At 47.7% G+C, this 17,211-nt stretch overlaps 1 protein-coding gene across 2 annotated transcripts in view; it reads right to left on the bottom strand.

Annotated features, from left to right (window-relative positions):
- The window catches only part of cfap61 (cilia and flagella associated protein 61), a 584,187-nt gene that overhangs the window by 415,564 nt on the left and 151,412 nt on the right, over positions 1-17,211 (bottom strand). For both annotated transcript variants that reach the window (XM_072505562.1, XM_072505571.1), the window contains one exon: positions 1,669-1,808. In XM_072505562.1, the coding sequence (XP_072361663.1) occupies positions 1,669-1,808 (140 nt within the window). The remainder of the gene's footprint in view (positions 1-1,668; positions 1,809-17,211) is intronic.

Below are 17,211 nucleotides of genomic sequence, written 5' to 3'. Positions count from 1 at the left end.
GCCCCCGCATGCCCCCCCCATGCTCGCACCACTGGCCCTGTCGCTGCCAAGGCATCATGAGACTTTGGCCCTAGCGCTCATCCATGCTGCCAGGGTAATTACTGCTCTTGCCAGCGGTACGCTCCGCGGCCCCATCCGACGCCCCTGTAAGGGCTTCTGTGAGCGTTGTCCTTGGGTGGGCCGCATGATGCCCTGCTGGCAGGTGATGGCCGAGAAGGGGGGGACGGGACGAGTGTGGTAATTTGGGGGGGGCGTGCTGGAGCCTGGGGGCCCCAGCCGGTGTCACTCTGCAGAACCAGGGGCCAAGATGGGTGGTCAGCGGCGTGCACAGCAAGTTGGCTGCCAACCAAGCCATGGCAACGGCGATCCGTGCCTGGACAGCGCCCAGTCCTGTAGCGGATCATCCCAGCCACACCACACGTTCCCCCCTCACTCCTCCCATCCCGCTCACTGCCAGCCTGGCTAGTGTCTGGCCCAGCAGCCCACGGTTGCGCCTCTCCGTGTCCAATCTCCTCTCTCTCCCTCATCAGCCACAATGACAGTTGCACAAATTTTAAAAAAATTAATTTAGAGTACTCAATTCATTTTTCCAATTAAGGGGCAATTTAGTGTGGACAATCCACCTTGCCTGCACATCTTTGGGTTGTGGGGGCAAAACCCACGCAAACACGGGGAGAATGTGCAAACTCCACACCAGTTTCACGATTTTTAAAAGCACAAATGTGAGAATCGCGGAGGCCTCGGAGAATACCGGAGCGGGCCGCTAATGATATGCAAACGGTGTTTACTGTATGTGCATTCTGGAAGGCATTGATGCTGCTGTCGAGGCAACAGAGAATTGTGATTTGGCGTGAAGCTGGCACCTGCCGCAATTTTGCCGTCAAAACCAATCGCGTTTCCCGATTCTGGTGTCAGCCGACAAAGAATCCCGCCTCTGAAGTATAAGCGCTTGCCATCCTGAGTTAATGTTTGCTGAAGGCATTCCAGGTAGAAGTTTTCTACATCTCCCTTCAACAGGAATTATGGAATTTGAATAGATAAACTGTAATAAAATCAGTGGTATTGAATAATGCGGGAATTGGGAGGAGCAGGAAGAATTGCTGAATAAAATTATGCTGAAGATATAATTTTCTTTGAGAAATCAATACCTGTTCCATAATTGCATTAATTCAGTGCAACATTTGTAATCGAATTTGTGTTCAATGGTGCCCAATTTCCTTACAATAAACCATTTTAATGCCATTGCATAAATGGTTTCCAGATGTAGAGGTGGGGTGAGGGGCAACAGACTCTCAAAATGATGCATAATCCACCTTGAAAGAGCCATTAGAAGACATCAGAATTGCAGGGGTCTCTGTCCACTGGTTCTGTTGACTCAGCAGACATCATAAGCTCAACATGTAAAAATGTGAAATGCAAATTACCTCCACCATTCCTTGACAACATACATTCGTGCATTAGTACAATGGGCCTCAAGCTATTAATTTTCAACCCAAAATTCCATAATTCTTTGAAATAATATTTCCCACCCTCCCATCATGAAAGCACCGGCCTATAGTTGAGGGTATCGTTGCCTGGTCATCATCAGCAATCGGCTGGTACTCTGTCAAAGTGGTGATCCTTTGACTCACTCAAAAGGTTAATAAATTGGTTTTGAAGAATCCTTACTTGAGCAAACCTTTGCGATGAGTGACATACAGCTCATGAGATAGCGTTGTCTTGCTGTAGGGTACAACACGGATAAAATCCTTCAGCAAAGGGAACTCTGGGATCAGATGAGGTACTGTGATAACACAGAAGTCTTTGTCCTGCAGTGATTTAAAACAAAAAAAAATTAAAACAATAAATAATGTCAAAAGCATGCAGTTAAATAGTTTCAGTCAATGATTCAAAGAAAGAGTAATCGTGAGGAGCTTATGACAATTTATTGTGTAATAAACAAGTAAAGATTCTAATTATTTTTGCAGGATGTTTAGAAGTGGGAATTTAACTAATACTTTTAAGAATGCTGAGAAAGTGGCTGGAGAAGCAAAACAAAGTAACAGGCTGGATGACTGAGAGCAGGTGGACTGTCGCTGTATTGTTTATCCCCGTGGAATTAATATCATGTAATTCTATTAGTGTAAATATTTAATTCACATTTAATGTTGAATAATTGTGCATCTTGCATTTATTGTTTTTAAATTATTCAATAAGAAAATTTGGAAGACAGTTCAGAACATGGGAACAGGAGTAGGTCATTCAGCACATCGAGCATGCTGCACCATTTAATTGGATCATGGCTAATTGTCTACCTCAATGTCACTTTCCCGTGCTATCCATATCTCTTGTCAGTAATCTCCAGAAATCTATTGAACATGCTCAGTGATTGAGCTTTCTCAGCCCATTGGGGTAGGGAAATCCAAAGATTCACCACACTCTGCGTGAAGAAATTCCTCATCTCAGTATTAAATTGCCTGTCCCGTTTTGTGAAACTGTGTCCCCTGGTTCTATACTCATCAGCCATGGGGAGGATCCTACCTATATCCACCCTGTCACGCCTAAACACGATCATTTGTGAAGTCCTGTGGCGGAATTCTCCGTTGCGGAGATGCTGGGGCAGGATTCATAGATTCCACGACAGCAAAACTGGCGCCACACTTGGACCGATTCAGCGACAGTTAAGGGGTCAGCACTGACGCTACATGAAATACAATCGATCCCAATGAGAAACGACGCCAGATTTGCTGGATTTGTGATTAACATTCAGGAGACTGGCGAGCTGCAGCCGCATATACGCACTTCACTCCCCAGACACACCATCCCAGCCAACAAGATGACAGCAAGGAGAGCAGCACCCAGTTTCACGGATGTCGAGCTGGAGACCCTACTGGATATAGTGGAGGAGAGGCGATGACCCTGTACCCTGGCCAGGGAAGGAGGCTGCCAGCCACCGCCATGCCTGGGAGCAGATGACAGAGGCGGTCAGCGCCATGAGCAACACCATCCAGACCAGCCTGCAGTGCCAGAAGAAACTGCTTGACCTGCTCAGGGCGCCAGGGTGACGAGGCAGCACTGTGCCCCCGCCACCAAGCCCTGTCCCACACACCCGCAACCTGACCCCACCCGCTCCCACTCCCGACACCCGGAGGGTGTCCAAACATCCACCCTACATCACATGCCAGCACCATGTACCACCCGCCATTGCCGGATGTCCTGGCCACTAAGGCCACCAGCTGCCCAACCACTGGGCTGCATGCGTCAGACTGTCGAACATAGTTGTTTCCGGTCGTGTGTGTCCCCCCCCCCCCCCCACCCGAGGAGCAGGAAGAAACTGAAGGGGGACCGCTGGACCTGCAGCCCCTCACCATAGTTGGGCAGAGGGCCCTGGACATCATCGGTGGCCCAGAGGAAAGGGAGGTCACTGGGGTGGAGATCGGCCGCATGCAAGGAATTGAGACACCGCTGAGTTGCGGTTCCACATGTCACGTGTCGTCTGAGAGGACCTTTAAGAAATGGGTGTTTAAGAAATGTACCTTTAAGAAATGGTTGTTTATCAGTGACGTCAGAGTGTGGGTGGAGCTGGGCTGTCTGTCAGCTTTTTACTTTTGTTTTAGGTTGTTTGCTGCAGGGTGTGTTTTAGTTTCGTTTTCAAAGCTGGATAGCTGCAGTCACAGCCAGAAGGTTTATTAGAGCCTCTCTCTGTAATCTAAAGACTGTAAATCGATCCTGGTGATTTAAAACTAATAACAGTCGTGACTTTAACCTGATGTGCTTCTGGTAAAAGGTGTTTTAAGTCATATGGATGTTAAAAGGACAGCTTACGGATTACTTAGTGTTGTATTCTTTGGGGGTTGTATTTGAATTAATGGTTGCTAAGATGTTCACTGTTTGTTTTAAAAAGGTTAACTTGAGTTCATAGAATAAATATTGTTTTGCTTTAAAAAAATACTTTTTCCATTTCTGCTGTACCACACCTGTAGAGTGGGCTGTGTGCTCCCCAAACCACAATCTATTAAAAGTTGTGCATCAGGTGAACTCCATGATACATTCTGGGCTTCTCTAAACCCTTGCCCCATAACAAATTTGGGGCTCGAGGGGGATAAAAGTCTATCTATTGGATTGGCTTAGTGAACTTAAAGACAGTGAGGGGTGAGCATATTGTGGTTGCTTTTCAGGTGTGGTAACCGAGTTTAAGTAGGGAGTGTGTTGTGAACAATGGTTCCTTCAGAGGCTCTGAAATGGTTGAGGGTGGAGACGGTCACACGCAGTACCTTACGGACAGAGACTAAAAGCAGACTGTTAGATTTGGCAAAAACATTGCAGTTAACATTACCTGACAAAATGCGAAAAGATGAGATAATTATGGCGGTGGCTAAGCATTTAAAGTTGCCTGAGATACAGTTTGACTCATTGGAAATGGCAAAAATTCAGTTACAAATGAAGCAAATGGAGCATGAGAAAGAATTAAAGCAGCTTGAATACGAAAGGCATAGAGGAAAAAGAAAGAGAAAGGGAGATACAGATCAGGGAAAAATATAAAGAGAGAGAGTTTGAACTTCAGAAAATAGCCATGAAACATGATAGTCAGTTAAAATTGGCAGGCGTAAAGGGAAATGTACAGTTGGATGATAGCGATGAGGATAGTGAGAAAGAGCGTCATAGTCGAAGGCTTGGTGGGATCTATTTAAATATGTCCAAGCATTGCCATGGTTTGATAAGAAGGAGGTAGAAGCCTTTTTCATTTCATTTGCGAAGGTAGCTAAACAAATGAAATGGCCACAGGACATGTGGGTATTACTGATTCAAACAAAGCTGGTAGGTAGGGCTAGTAAAGTGTTTGCATCACTATCAGAGGAGGCATCTGAGTCGTATGAGGAGGTGAAAAAAATCCATCTTAGGTGCATATGAACTAGTGCCAGAAGTCTGCAGACAAAGGTTTTGAAATTTAAGGAAAGAACATGGTCAAACATACATGGAGTTTGAAAGGATCAAACAGAGTAATTTTGATAGGTGAATAAGGGCTTTGAAAATAGACCAAACATATGAAGCTCTCACAGAAATTATACTTTTGGAGGAGTTTAAAAGTTCAATTCCTGATGTCGTGAGAACTCATGTGAAAGAGCAGAGGGTTAAAACTGTGAGATTAGCAGCAGAAATGGCAGATGATTATGAATTAGTTCATAAATCAAAGTTTGGTTTCCGACATCAGTTGTGAGGGATAGAAACTGGGGACATGAGAAATACTCAAGTGGTAAAGGTAAAGGTGATCTGATGGGAGATAATAAGGAGAGTGTACCTCAGATTAAAAATTAAATCCAGGAGAGTGGAAAAGAAATGAAAAATTTCAAATGTTTTCACTGTAATAAACTAGGCCATGTAAAGTCACAGTCTTGGCGGTTGAAGAAAAGCACTGGGAAGGCTGATGTGGTAAAAAAGGTAAGACAGTGGGGTTTGTTAAAATGGTAAAGGAAAGTCCAAGTGAAATGAAGGAGGTGCAACAGATTGTACAGCCTGATCAAGAGGTGATTGATAAGAAGGTGCCAGATCTCTTTAAAGAATTTACTTGTGCAGGTAAAGTTTACTCATGTGTATCAGGAGGAGCAGGTAAAGAAGTCACAATTTTAAGAGATACGGGAGCTAGTCAATCTTTAATGGTAAGAGATGAGGAGTTATGTAGTTTGGGAAGAATGTTGCCAGAAAAGGTGGTAATATTTGGAATTCAGGGTGAGAGGAGTAGTGTTACATTATATAAGGTAAGGTTGGAAAGTCCAGTGAAGAGCGGTGAAGTAGTAGTAGGAGTAATAGAGAAATTATCTTGTCCAGGAATACAGTTTATCTTCGGTAATGATTGTAGCCATCTGGGATGGCCACTTCCCGAATACAAAATGGACACTTTGCAAAGATTGCAAGGAAAATGGACAATACTGAGAAAACAAGCGGGTTCAGGGTTTGTCTGTATATTGGAGCCGCAGCTCCCAGACAAGACCAAAACTGTAGGCCCATTAGCATACTAATGGCCCAACTCCGGGAAAAAAAGAGTAACATTTGAGTAACCGATACTAAGGCAGACACCCCCGCACCAGAGGAGACCGAAACAAAGCAGGCCAACGGCCACCTAGGACACCCCCAGCCATCAGGGCACCCACCCCTTTATTGGACGAGATCAATATGAATGATCAAGAAACGTCCCAATTGATTGGGGCCAAATTCAAGGCCCGCCCAAAAGAGCGCAAAGCCCCTTTGGGTATAAGAAGGATCCCCCAAGAGAGAATCGTTCTCTTGGACCTGGCTCTCACCGAGGAGAGACCTGTCCACCAGCTGCACCAGAAGCAAGTACGTCCAAGGTCAACGCACGCTACCAGACAGACAACCTTAGCTGTTCCCCTGTACCAGTTCAACCCCAGCAGCCTCAGAACCGTACAACGGCCATTGTTCCTCTGACTGATTGGGCGCCCGAAGCTAAGTATAGGCTTTAGCAGTAGTGATAGTTTAGTCTGTAGAGTTTTGTGCATGAGTATATTTAACTGTGTGTGCAAATAAATAAGCATTGACTTTGAACTAACTAACTGGTGTATCGAGTCGTTGATCAGTATTCGGTTTTGAACCTTGTGGCGGTATCGAAAGATACCTGGCGACTCTAGAGCAAACGTAATTAAAATTAAGGAAGGCGACCATATTGACCGCCATATTCAGAGCCAACTAAAGAGAGCAACATTTACTGGCGACTCCGCTGGGACTCTACCTATTAGTGGCCTAGTCACTCCGAGAGAACCCAAATTTGAATTGGAATCTAATTGGAAACAGAAAAACCACAAGTGTGAGAACGATACTGATCAAACCTCCGAGATTCGGAAGTGTGTTAATGCACGAGTACTAACAGGGATATAAGGCAAACCTGAGAGATTTTGTTGCATAAAGCTGTCGGGAGTTTTGTAGGCCGGAAAATAGCGTAAGCCATACCAGTGTTTACATCACCACTTTATCACCCCCTGTTCCAAATTCAGTAGAGAACCCAGAGATAGAGAGAAAATGACAATGAAGGCAATGGAATGCCTTATGAAACCCAAAGAATTCGAGGTCGCAGCGACCAGTAGAGCAGGACTGTGTCCCGTATGGGAAGAAGAGATCGGAAAATACCTCAAAGGGAAAGGATGGCCACTTTGGAATGAATTCTGCGCCAATGACGAAACAGGTCCTGGGCGTATAGGACAGACTTGGTGGGAGAACCTGTCAGAGATTCATAAGAAGAGCTTGGGGAAAGCTCGCAAGCCGATGGCAATCATGTCCTGCTTGGCACAATTGCGAGGCACAGAGGAGGTTGTTAGGACGCTCCGTAGAGAGATTGAGGAGAGAGACAGAAATAGTGAGGGAGATGTGAACGAATTTGAGAAGGAGAATAAGGAGTTAAGAGAACAGTTAGCAGCGAGGGACAGAGAGGTGGATGATGCCAAGTGGGCACACCAGTCTTGTCTCGCCCATTTGAGTAGTTTTCAGACCCAGTACGATAAGGCCTACCAGGACACACAACGTGCGGTCTTGGTAAGACAAGAAACCGAGCAACAGGTAGAGCAATTGCAGAAACAGTGCAATGATTTAAATGCAGCCCTACGTGCGCTCCACACTTCCATGACGGAACAAAGGCAGAGCTCCGTAGATCACGCAAAGTGCCGGAAGCAAATTGCAGAATTGCAATCTCTGCTTTCCATCCAGAATGGGTTTGAAAGTACGTTTGGACCCCAGTTAGACCAGGTAAAGGGCCCCGATTGGCAGGAGTTAAATGAAACTGCCCACGGATATGTACATGGTACATGTACGCAAGAAAAACCCCAGAAAAGAAAAGCACACCAACCCCCGACTGAACAGGCAGAACACATCCCCATGAACCCTGTAACCACACACCACAGGGCCGCAGCAGAAGGAAACGCAGATTTCCTATATACAACCCCGTTAACCGTGACCCAATTACGGGACACATGTGGAAAATTTACACCGTTCCTTCCCACACCAGTTTTTCGCTCGAGTTAAACAGCAGGCTACCATGTACGGACTGGACAAAAAGGAGCAAGTGAAGCTCACAGTTTTAAGCCTCGACCCTTCAGTCGTGGCAGCTCTTCCCGACCCACAGAATGTAGGAGGAGGCACAGTCCAAGAAATGCACACAGCGATCCTGGATGCGATCGGCTATAACAGAGGAGACCCCGTAGAAGGCCTAAACAAGTGTAGGCAAAAGAAAACAGAGCACACCCCACAGAGTTTGCTAGACGCTTGTGGATACATTTAACAGCGGTATTCGGAGAGTTAGCCCGCGCCCATTTGTCCACGGATAATATGGCCAAATGGACTCGAATCCTAGTCTCTCATGAGACAGAGGCAGGACAGAGAGCTTGCGCAAATTACGACCCTCAGATGAGGCCCACAATGAGAAATGGGTTTTGACGAGATTGTCCCGCTCTTGGGAACAATCCGTCCAAGGCAAAACCGCATTTGCAAAACCAGAGGAAGAGCAGGCAGACATGAATCCAGTTAGGACGCACCAGAACACCGCATGGGTAAATGAGGGCAGGAACAGCCCAGCACAACCCAAATCCCAGGAATGCTACAACTGTGGACAATTAGGCCACTTTGCACAAGAGTGCAATGCGCCCCAAAAGCAGCAGCAAAACTAACAGACAGGCACCCTAAATAAGAATAGGGCAAAGCCAATCCTTAATGTTAGCGCCCGTTCAGAAAACGCAGACATGAACGGCACCAACTGACGGTGTTCGGGCTCCCCAACTTGGGTCTGTGACACCCTTTGGGACAAGTCCGGTAGACCGGTAGTAGCAGGCAAAGCGCGGGGACACCCCGTAGAATTTCTTTGGGACACAGGAGGGTCCCGCACCACGCTCAATTCCTCCACGATGTTTCAACGAGACACGTGGCTCACAACAGACAGCATCACACTCAGCGGCTTTACAGGTCATTTACAACAAGGACACATCACAGCCCCTGTAGCGATACAAATAGGGAACATTACGACTAAACACCCCGTAGTTTTGGTCGATCTACCCCAGACAGCTGAACACATCCTCGGAATCGACTTTATGAGCTCCCACAACCTCTCATTTGATCCCTTAAATAAATGTGTATGGAGAATGGCAAAGGCAGCACGAGCCCCCGCCACGCTCACAGTTGGAGAGTATGCAAACAGAATCAGCGCAGTAGGAGATTTCTGCTTCGAATCTCGAGCCATTAGTCAGGATAAACAGGTTAGGGAAGTCCTGCAGCAACACAAAGCAGTATTTGCACAGCACAAGCACGACTGTGGCAAGATAGCTGGCTTAGTGAACATTACAGGTCCCGACCCTAGACCTCAAAAGCTGTACGGTTTTCCCCAAGAAGCAGAGGGAGAAATCTCCAAAGTAATAGAGAGTCTGCTTGATCAAGGCGTACTCCGATCAGTAGCCTCCACAAACAACGCACCAATTTGGCCCGTCAGGAAACCGGATGGATCATGGCGACTGACCATTGATTACCGGGAACTGAACAAAGTAATCCCAGTAGCAGCCCCCACCGTAGCCACGAGTCCCGGGACCATGCACAAACAGCGAATCCAGTCAAACAAAATTTCGGTTTTGGACATTAGCAACGGCTTTTGGTCCATTTCATTGGATAAAGCGTGCCAATACAAATTCGCATTCACATTCCAGGGACAACAATATATATGGACGTACCTTCCACAAGGCTTCCACAACTCCTCCTCCATTTTCCACCGACAGCTGGCAAATGGATTAGCAAAATTTTCCCAACCCGATTGTCTGGTCCAGTATGTAGATGACTTGCTACTACAGACACAAAGGGAGAGCACATTTCGCTTCTCGCCGAACTCCTAGGACTCCTAAAAGAAATTGGATGTAAAGTCAACCCCAAGAAGGCCCAGATTTTGCAGGAAAAAGTGATTTACTTGGGTACAGTAATCACTCATGGGAAACGCGAGATCGAGGAAAAGAGAATTGACTCGATCGTCAAATTGCCCCTTCCCCATAATGTCGCAGCCCTCCGGTCATTTTTAGGACTGGTTGCCTACTGCAGAAACCATATCGACGGTTTCACCACAAAAGCAGCGCCCCATCCGACCTTCTCAAGAAGCAGGCACCTTGGGAATGGCTTCCACAGCACACAGATGCCGTGGATGCTTTAAAAAGAGCCCTCAGCACAGCCCCCGCATTACAGGTCCCAGATCCACTTTCCCCGTACGCAATTGAAGTTGCAAGCACCGACCGAACCCTTTCGGCCGTGCTCCTCCAAGAACGCCAGGACCAATTACGCCCCGTGGCATACGCCTCACGCATGTTAGATCCTGTCGAGCAAGGATTTTCTGCCTGCGAAAGGCACCTGCTCGCAGTTTTTTGGGCAATACAGTACTTCGCCTACATTACAGGACTCAACTCCATCACCATTCTCACTGAACACACCCCAACACAGCTATTATTAGACGGTCGACTTAAAGATGGCACAGTCAGCCAAATCCGCGCAGCCCGTTGGACCCTTCTTTTACAGGGACAGGACATTACAGTTAAAAGAACCAAGACCCACACTTTCCTAGCCGATAATTTGCAACATGCAGGAACCCCACACGAGTGTGAGATCATCACCACAAAACACAACACAGGCCCATTTATACCTAAGTCAGCTCCCAGGAAAGCAGGTAATACACCCCAGAGACCCCAGCCCACACACACGTGCGCACCCCTGAAAATTTATGTGGATGGCTCCTCCACAGTTTTGAATGGAAAGAGAATCACCGGTTGCAGCATTAATGTAGAGGATGTGCAGGGACGCGCCCTTGAAGAAATTTCATTAAAGTTGCCAGGACATCTAGGCTCGCAGGCAGCAGAACTGGCAGCCATAGCGTATACTGTAGCCCACCCCGGCTCGTTTCCGACCCCAGCGGACATATATTCGGACAGTTTATATGTCTGTAACAGTTTAACGGAATTCCTACCCCTGTGGGAACCTAGAGGATTTGTTTCCGCAGACGGAAAGCCCCTACCCTCAGCCCCATTACTCCGGCATATCCTAGAGACAGCTAAAGATAGGAAATATGGTATAATTAAGGTTCGCAGTCATCACCGTTCTTCCCCCCCCCGGTAACGTTAAAGCAGACACCCTAGCGAAGGCAGGTTCCAGACATGGTTACTTTTGGAACCCCCCCCCCGAGAGCACCCCAGTACACGCGGTTCAGGTCTCACAGACCAACATTCAGGATCTAGTGAAAGCCCAAAAGGAAGATGAAAAGCTCAGGGAAGTATTAAAAGGAACCTTCCCAGCCCCGTACGATAAGTTTAAGAACGCAATAACCACACATAACGGTGTGACTTTGAAAGACGTCATTTATGTAGTTCCCAGCCAGGACAGGAACCAGATTATTTGTCAGTTCCATGACAATCATGGACACCAAGGCATTGAACCCACCCTAACCCACCTCAGACCTCTCTGCTGGTGGCCTGATTTAAAAGCCGATGTAACCCATTGCATTGAAAATTGCTTGATCTGTGCCCAGAACAATCCGGACAGATATGCAAGAAATGCTCAGCTTAGTCATACCCACCCCGTTAATGGCCACTGGACGAATTTACAAATAGATTACATAGGACCCCACCCCCCTGCAGAAATGGTTTTAAGTATGTGTTGGTGGTCATCGACACCTTCACAAAATGGGTGGAAGCTTTTCCATCCAGAACAAATGCGGCCAAAACAACAGCTAAAATCCTAACACAGCACATCCACAAGATGGGGCCTCCCACGCAGTATAGAGTCCGATCAAGGCTCCCATTTTTCAGGACGAGTAATGAAGAACGTCCTCACAATTTTCGGAATTAGGCAGAAGTTTCAGATAGCCTACCACCCCCAGTCAAGCGGCATTGTAGCGAGAATGAACAGAACTCTAAAAGCCACTCTCAGGAAAATGGTGCAACAGAACAACAGCACCTAGGATTCAGTTCTCCCATTTGCTTTAATGTTCTTATGAAACACGGTATCCACGTCCACAGGATACACCCCCCACACCCTCATGACCGGACGCCCCATGAAAGGGACAGAGTATATATTAGGACTGGATTTGGCCAGCCCCGCAGTCACCGCCCTCACGCATGAAAATGCTGTACAGCAGCCTATTGAGAATATAAAGGCAGCCCAGCTCGCAGCAGCTGTGAGACTTGGGACCAGGAGGAAACAAAGCAAAGCTTGTTTCGATAAAATGGTACATGCCACCGCGGTTGTAGTAGGGCAGCAAGTGATGCTTTCCCTATACAACCCCAGTTCATTCCTTTCCCCCAAATATTCCGGACTGTACTACATTTCCGACAAAGTAAGCCCCTCGGTATACAAGATCACATATCCCAATGGCAAGTCTGCGTGGTTTCACATAAACCAGCTTAAGACGTATGGCTCGCAGAACAACCATGCACACCACATTTCGCTCGCAGCGGTAGATGAGCCCTGCCCACAGATGATGCATTCCTACCCTCCCCCAGCCAGTCCAGCCCGTCCTCAGACACATCTTCAACTCCACCCCCAGAGGCACGACTCCGCCTCTCCCTTCCTTCAACCATCAGCGACAGCGACAGTGATAGCGACAGCAATGCCGACAGCCACAGCACACCACGTTATGATTACACCCCTGCACCAGGGCCCACACCCAGTGAATCCGAGCATGATTCCAGTGACCCCTTCGAAATCACATACATCAAAGCCCCTGACCCAGACCCACCGCCCGACGATTACGGATTAAAACCTAGTAGCTCCAACCTCGACACACGATTCCGGCACCGAGATAATTTGTTCAGGCTCATCCGGAATGATGAGATGGACCCCAATTCGCCCCAAGCAGCTTTAGCCAAACTACTCCAGTCAAGAGTATGGCAGCTGGGAGAAGATGATGACAGAGAGTCTGACTCCCACCAAACGAATCCCTTTGCGACCCTGTTCGCTACTGAGCAATGAGGTGTCCACATGATGGTAAAAAGGAACTGATGGAGAGATACGGTGTCCTTTCTGATGGAACCTGCACCATGTTTGTAATGTATGTTTGTTCGTTTAATGTACATGTTAAATGTTGTTTGTGAATTTAAAAGTTTTCATGGCCCCACGCCACCACTATTTTGACGCCCAATGGCTGTTAATGGAACAAGTTTGTCGACAGACAACCGTTCAGAGGAACTAGTTTGTCCGCAGACACGAATCATTACTATTCTCCTGATTTGAAGGTAATCACGAGAGGCAGCACCCACGACAACCACATTTTTACCTGTTCTTGCCCGTCGCTCAGGCAGTGGAGAAACAGCACTTGTCCCCGCCCTGCCTGAGGACCCCCCTCTGGTCAGCTACGCTCGGGTAGAGCACAAAAGGCACTGATCACCGTCCTACCCGGGGATTCCACCCATTCTTACCTGCCGCGGCCCATACGCACCCCATTTTGGCACTTTCAGTTCAAAATTCTATTGTTTGTTTCTGGCAACCCTTAGGTTGCTTACGTATGCTATTTCCATCCTCAAACACTGGGATGGTAGATCACACAGGCTGCGAGACGGCTCGCACTGTGTCAGCATTTTTCTCGGATGTCTTGTCCACATATTCGGTTTAAAAACTTTTTTTTAAATGAGGCAGTCACAGATGGTGACCAATTATAATGGGTAATTGGCAACAAAGGACAGACAGACAGACATACGAGATCTTAAGCAAGATAATAACAGATATTATGCTTGTGTCCACAGAACTCCGGACCTCAGGAACCCCAGAGGAAGAAAAAGAAGAAGACCGACTGTAATGACCTCCAATTGGCATTATTGGTTGGACAATTGGAGTATGAGCTCCCTCAATGATAGTTCATTGAGGGGGTCCATATAAGCACCTGTGTAGGCTTGGTGAGGAGTCTTAAGTTGACTGGAATGCTAGCAGCACTGTTTGGAGCTGCTCTTGTATATAAGTTATTGCAAATAAATACTGGTGTGGTGACGGAACACCTGCCTCCTGAGGATTTTTACAGTGGCGACGAGGTAAACAAAGAACCTTGCAGAGACCAGCTGCCGCACTCGGAGGGTAAGCCTTGCTCTTTCAAAAATGCCTCTTTTTGGGAGGTTGGATGCATTCGACCCGACTATTAAGGACTGGTCCCAGTATGTGGAGAGAATGTGTTACTTTTTCCAGGCCAATGAGATAATGGAGGGCGGAAGGAAACGGGTTATACTGCTGTTGGTGTGCGGACCCTCAGCCTTCGCCAATATACGTAGTCTAACTTATCCCGATACGCTGGACACGATACCTTTCCAAGAATTAACAAAATTGGTGGAAGAGCACTATGACCCAAAACCACCCCTCATTTTGCTTAGGTACAGATTCTACACAACGAAGCGGGAAGACAGAGAGTTAGTCACAAATTTCTTGACCCGCCTGAGAAGGCTGGCGGAAAAATGAGAGTTCGGCCCGACGCTAAATGAAATGCTTCGGGACCGGTTAGTGTGTGGCATAAATGACCTCCAAATACAGAAGCGCCTGTTGGCGGAAATGCAGCTAGACTGCAGGCGGGCGTTACAGCTCGCACCGTCCCTAGAAAAGGCAGCCAGTAGGGCGCAGGAACTACAGGGCATGCCAATGGAGGTCGATACCTGGGAGAGGGACTACCACAATGGGTCCAGCTACCAGATAGCCGCCCTCGGGAAAAGCCTGAGGAACAGAGGGCCAAAGGAAAACCCCAGAACTGCCCCCAAGTCTGCTAGGACTAACTGGAGACAGAGGGAACTACCGGCTGAGGCTCCCCCAACAGAGAAGGACCGTTTCTGGCACCAGACAGAGTGGGGTAACAGCGACAGAAACCTTAGAAGGAGGTGGCAAAAGAGGAATAGCAGGTGAGGACGCAGGGAAGTACACAACCTAGATGCCCCATCCTCCTCCGAAGGGAAATATAATATTGCGACGAAGAAAGCAGAACCTATTAAGATTACCCCACGGGTGAACGGTCGGCCGACAATAATGGAAATAGACACGGGTGCGGCCGTATCAGTAATGGGAGTGGCAGCACTTTAAAAAATCAAAGATGGACTCCAGCCACTAACCCTAACAAAAACATCGACGAAACTTAAAACCTACACAGGAGAACCCCTGGAAGTTCCATGCACGACTCATGTACCCGTGGAATATGACAAACAATTGCTCAGATTACCATTGATGATAGTAGAGGGCTCCGGACCAAACTTAATAGGACGGAACTGGCTGAAAGACCTAAACTTAGATTGGATGACAATTTTCCAGAGTGGAAGCGCGCAGTTGAGTGGAGTACTCCAAAAATACCCGGAGGTCTTCCAAGAAGGTTAGGGGGAAATTATAGGCGCCAAAGCAACTTTGCACGTGGACCCAGAAGCCCTCCCGGAATTTTGTAAGGCCAGGCCGGTACCTTTTGCATTAAGGAAGAAAGTAGATGTCAAAATAGAAAGGTTACAGCGCGACGGCATTATCAGACCAGTACAGTTCTCGGAATGGGCAGCGCCGGTGGTACCAATTTTGAAGCCAGGTGGCTCTATACGACTCTGTGGAGATTTCAAACAGACAGTAAACAAATACGCACTGCTGGACAAATACCCGATCCCGAAAATAGACGACCTATATGCCAAATTGGCAGGTGGGCTTTTGTTCATGAAACTGGACATGAGCCATGCTTACCTGCAGTTAAAACTGGACAAGGACTCCCAGAAGTTCGCTACGATCAACACCCTGAAGGGACTTTTTCGTTATACTAGGCTACCCTTCGGAGTGTCATCAGCCTGCGCTATATTCCAGCGTACGATGGAAAATATTCTGCAGGGACTACCGCAGGTGGCGATTTATTTGGACGATGTCTTAATCACGGGTAGGACAAACCGGGAACACTTGAGGAACCTGGAGGAAGTGCTCAGGCATTTCGCAAAGGCAGGCGTACGACTGAAAAGAGAAAAATGTGATTTTCTGGCCCCACAAGTGACGTACCTGGGATATAAAGTAGACGAGTCGGGCTTACACCCATTGGAAGACCGAGTAAGGGCAATAAAAGAAGCCCCAGCTCCCACCACGGTCCAGGAGCTACGATCATTTCTCGGATTGGTAACATATCGTGGCAAATTTATTGAAAATAGGGCGTCCATCCTAGAACCCCTCCACCAGCTACTAAAAAAGGGACAAGAATGGAAATGGTCCGCCCGCCAAAACCGAGCATTTAGGGACATTAAGGAATAGCTGTCATCCGAAAATGTCCTAGAGCATTATGACCCAAGGAAGGAGTTGGTGGTCACGTGTGAGGCATCACCTTATGGGGTAGGAGCCGTCTTAACCCATAGAGGAAGGAATGGGGAAGAACGGCCAATAGCCTATGCTTCGAGGACCTTGGTGATGGCTGAGAGAAAATACGCCCAAATCGAGAAGGAAGGACTGGCGGTGATATTTGCAGTAAAATAATTTCACCAGTGTCTGTACGGGCGGAAATTCACCATTGTGATGGACCATAAGCCGTTATTAGGGTTATTAAAAGAAGACAAGTCAATACCCCCGATTGCATCAGCTAGAATCCAATGCTGGGCGTTGCTACTGGCGGCGTATAGATACGTTCTGGAGCACAGACCGGGAATGCAAGTAGCAAATGCAGATGCTTTGAGCAGACTTCCCCTCCCAAACACCCCGCCGCTAATACCGAAAGTAGAGGAGACAGTCATGACTCTAAACTTTTTGGACACCCTACCAGTGGACGCACAACATATTCGGTTGTGGACGCAAAAAGACCCAGTTTTAGCCAAGATGAAGCATTTACTGCTAACAGGGGAACTGGAGAGACCAGTGGAGCCCCAAATACACCCATACTGGAGCAGAAGGGACCAAATAACCGTAGAAGACGGTATCCTATTATGGGGAGCCCGGGTAATAGTCCCAGCTCAGGGCCGTCGGGCAATCTTAACCGAGTTACATCACGGACACCCAGGGGTGTCTAAAATGAAGATGCTAGCTCGAAGCTACGTTTGGTGGCCAGGATTGGATACAGACATAGCAGCCTTGGTACGTCGGTGCCAGGAGTGCCAACAGGGGCAAAGAGTGCCACCAGCTGCGCCATTGCGCCCGTGGGAATGGCCAGGCAGACCGTGGACCCGCCTGCATATTGACCACGCCGGCCCTTTCATGGGTTCAATTTTTGGTGATAGTGGACGCCCACTCCAAATGGTTGGACGTCCA

Source organism: Scyliorhinus torazame, chromosome 1, assembly GCF_047496885.1.
Source record: "Scyliorhinus torazame isolate Kashiwa2021f chromosome 1, sScyTor2.1, whole genome shotgun sequence".
Lineage (NCBI taxonomy): Eukaryota > Metazoa > Chordata > Chondrichthyes > Carcharhiniformes > Scyliorhinidae > Scyliorhinus > Scyliorhinus torazame.
This window is presented reverse-complemented; position numbering and strand designations above follow the sequence as displayed.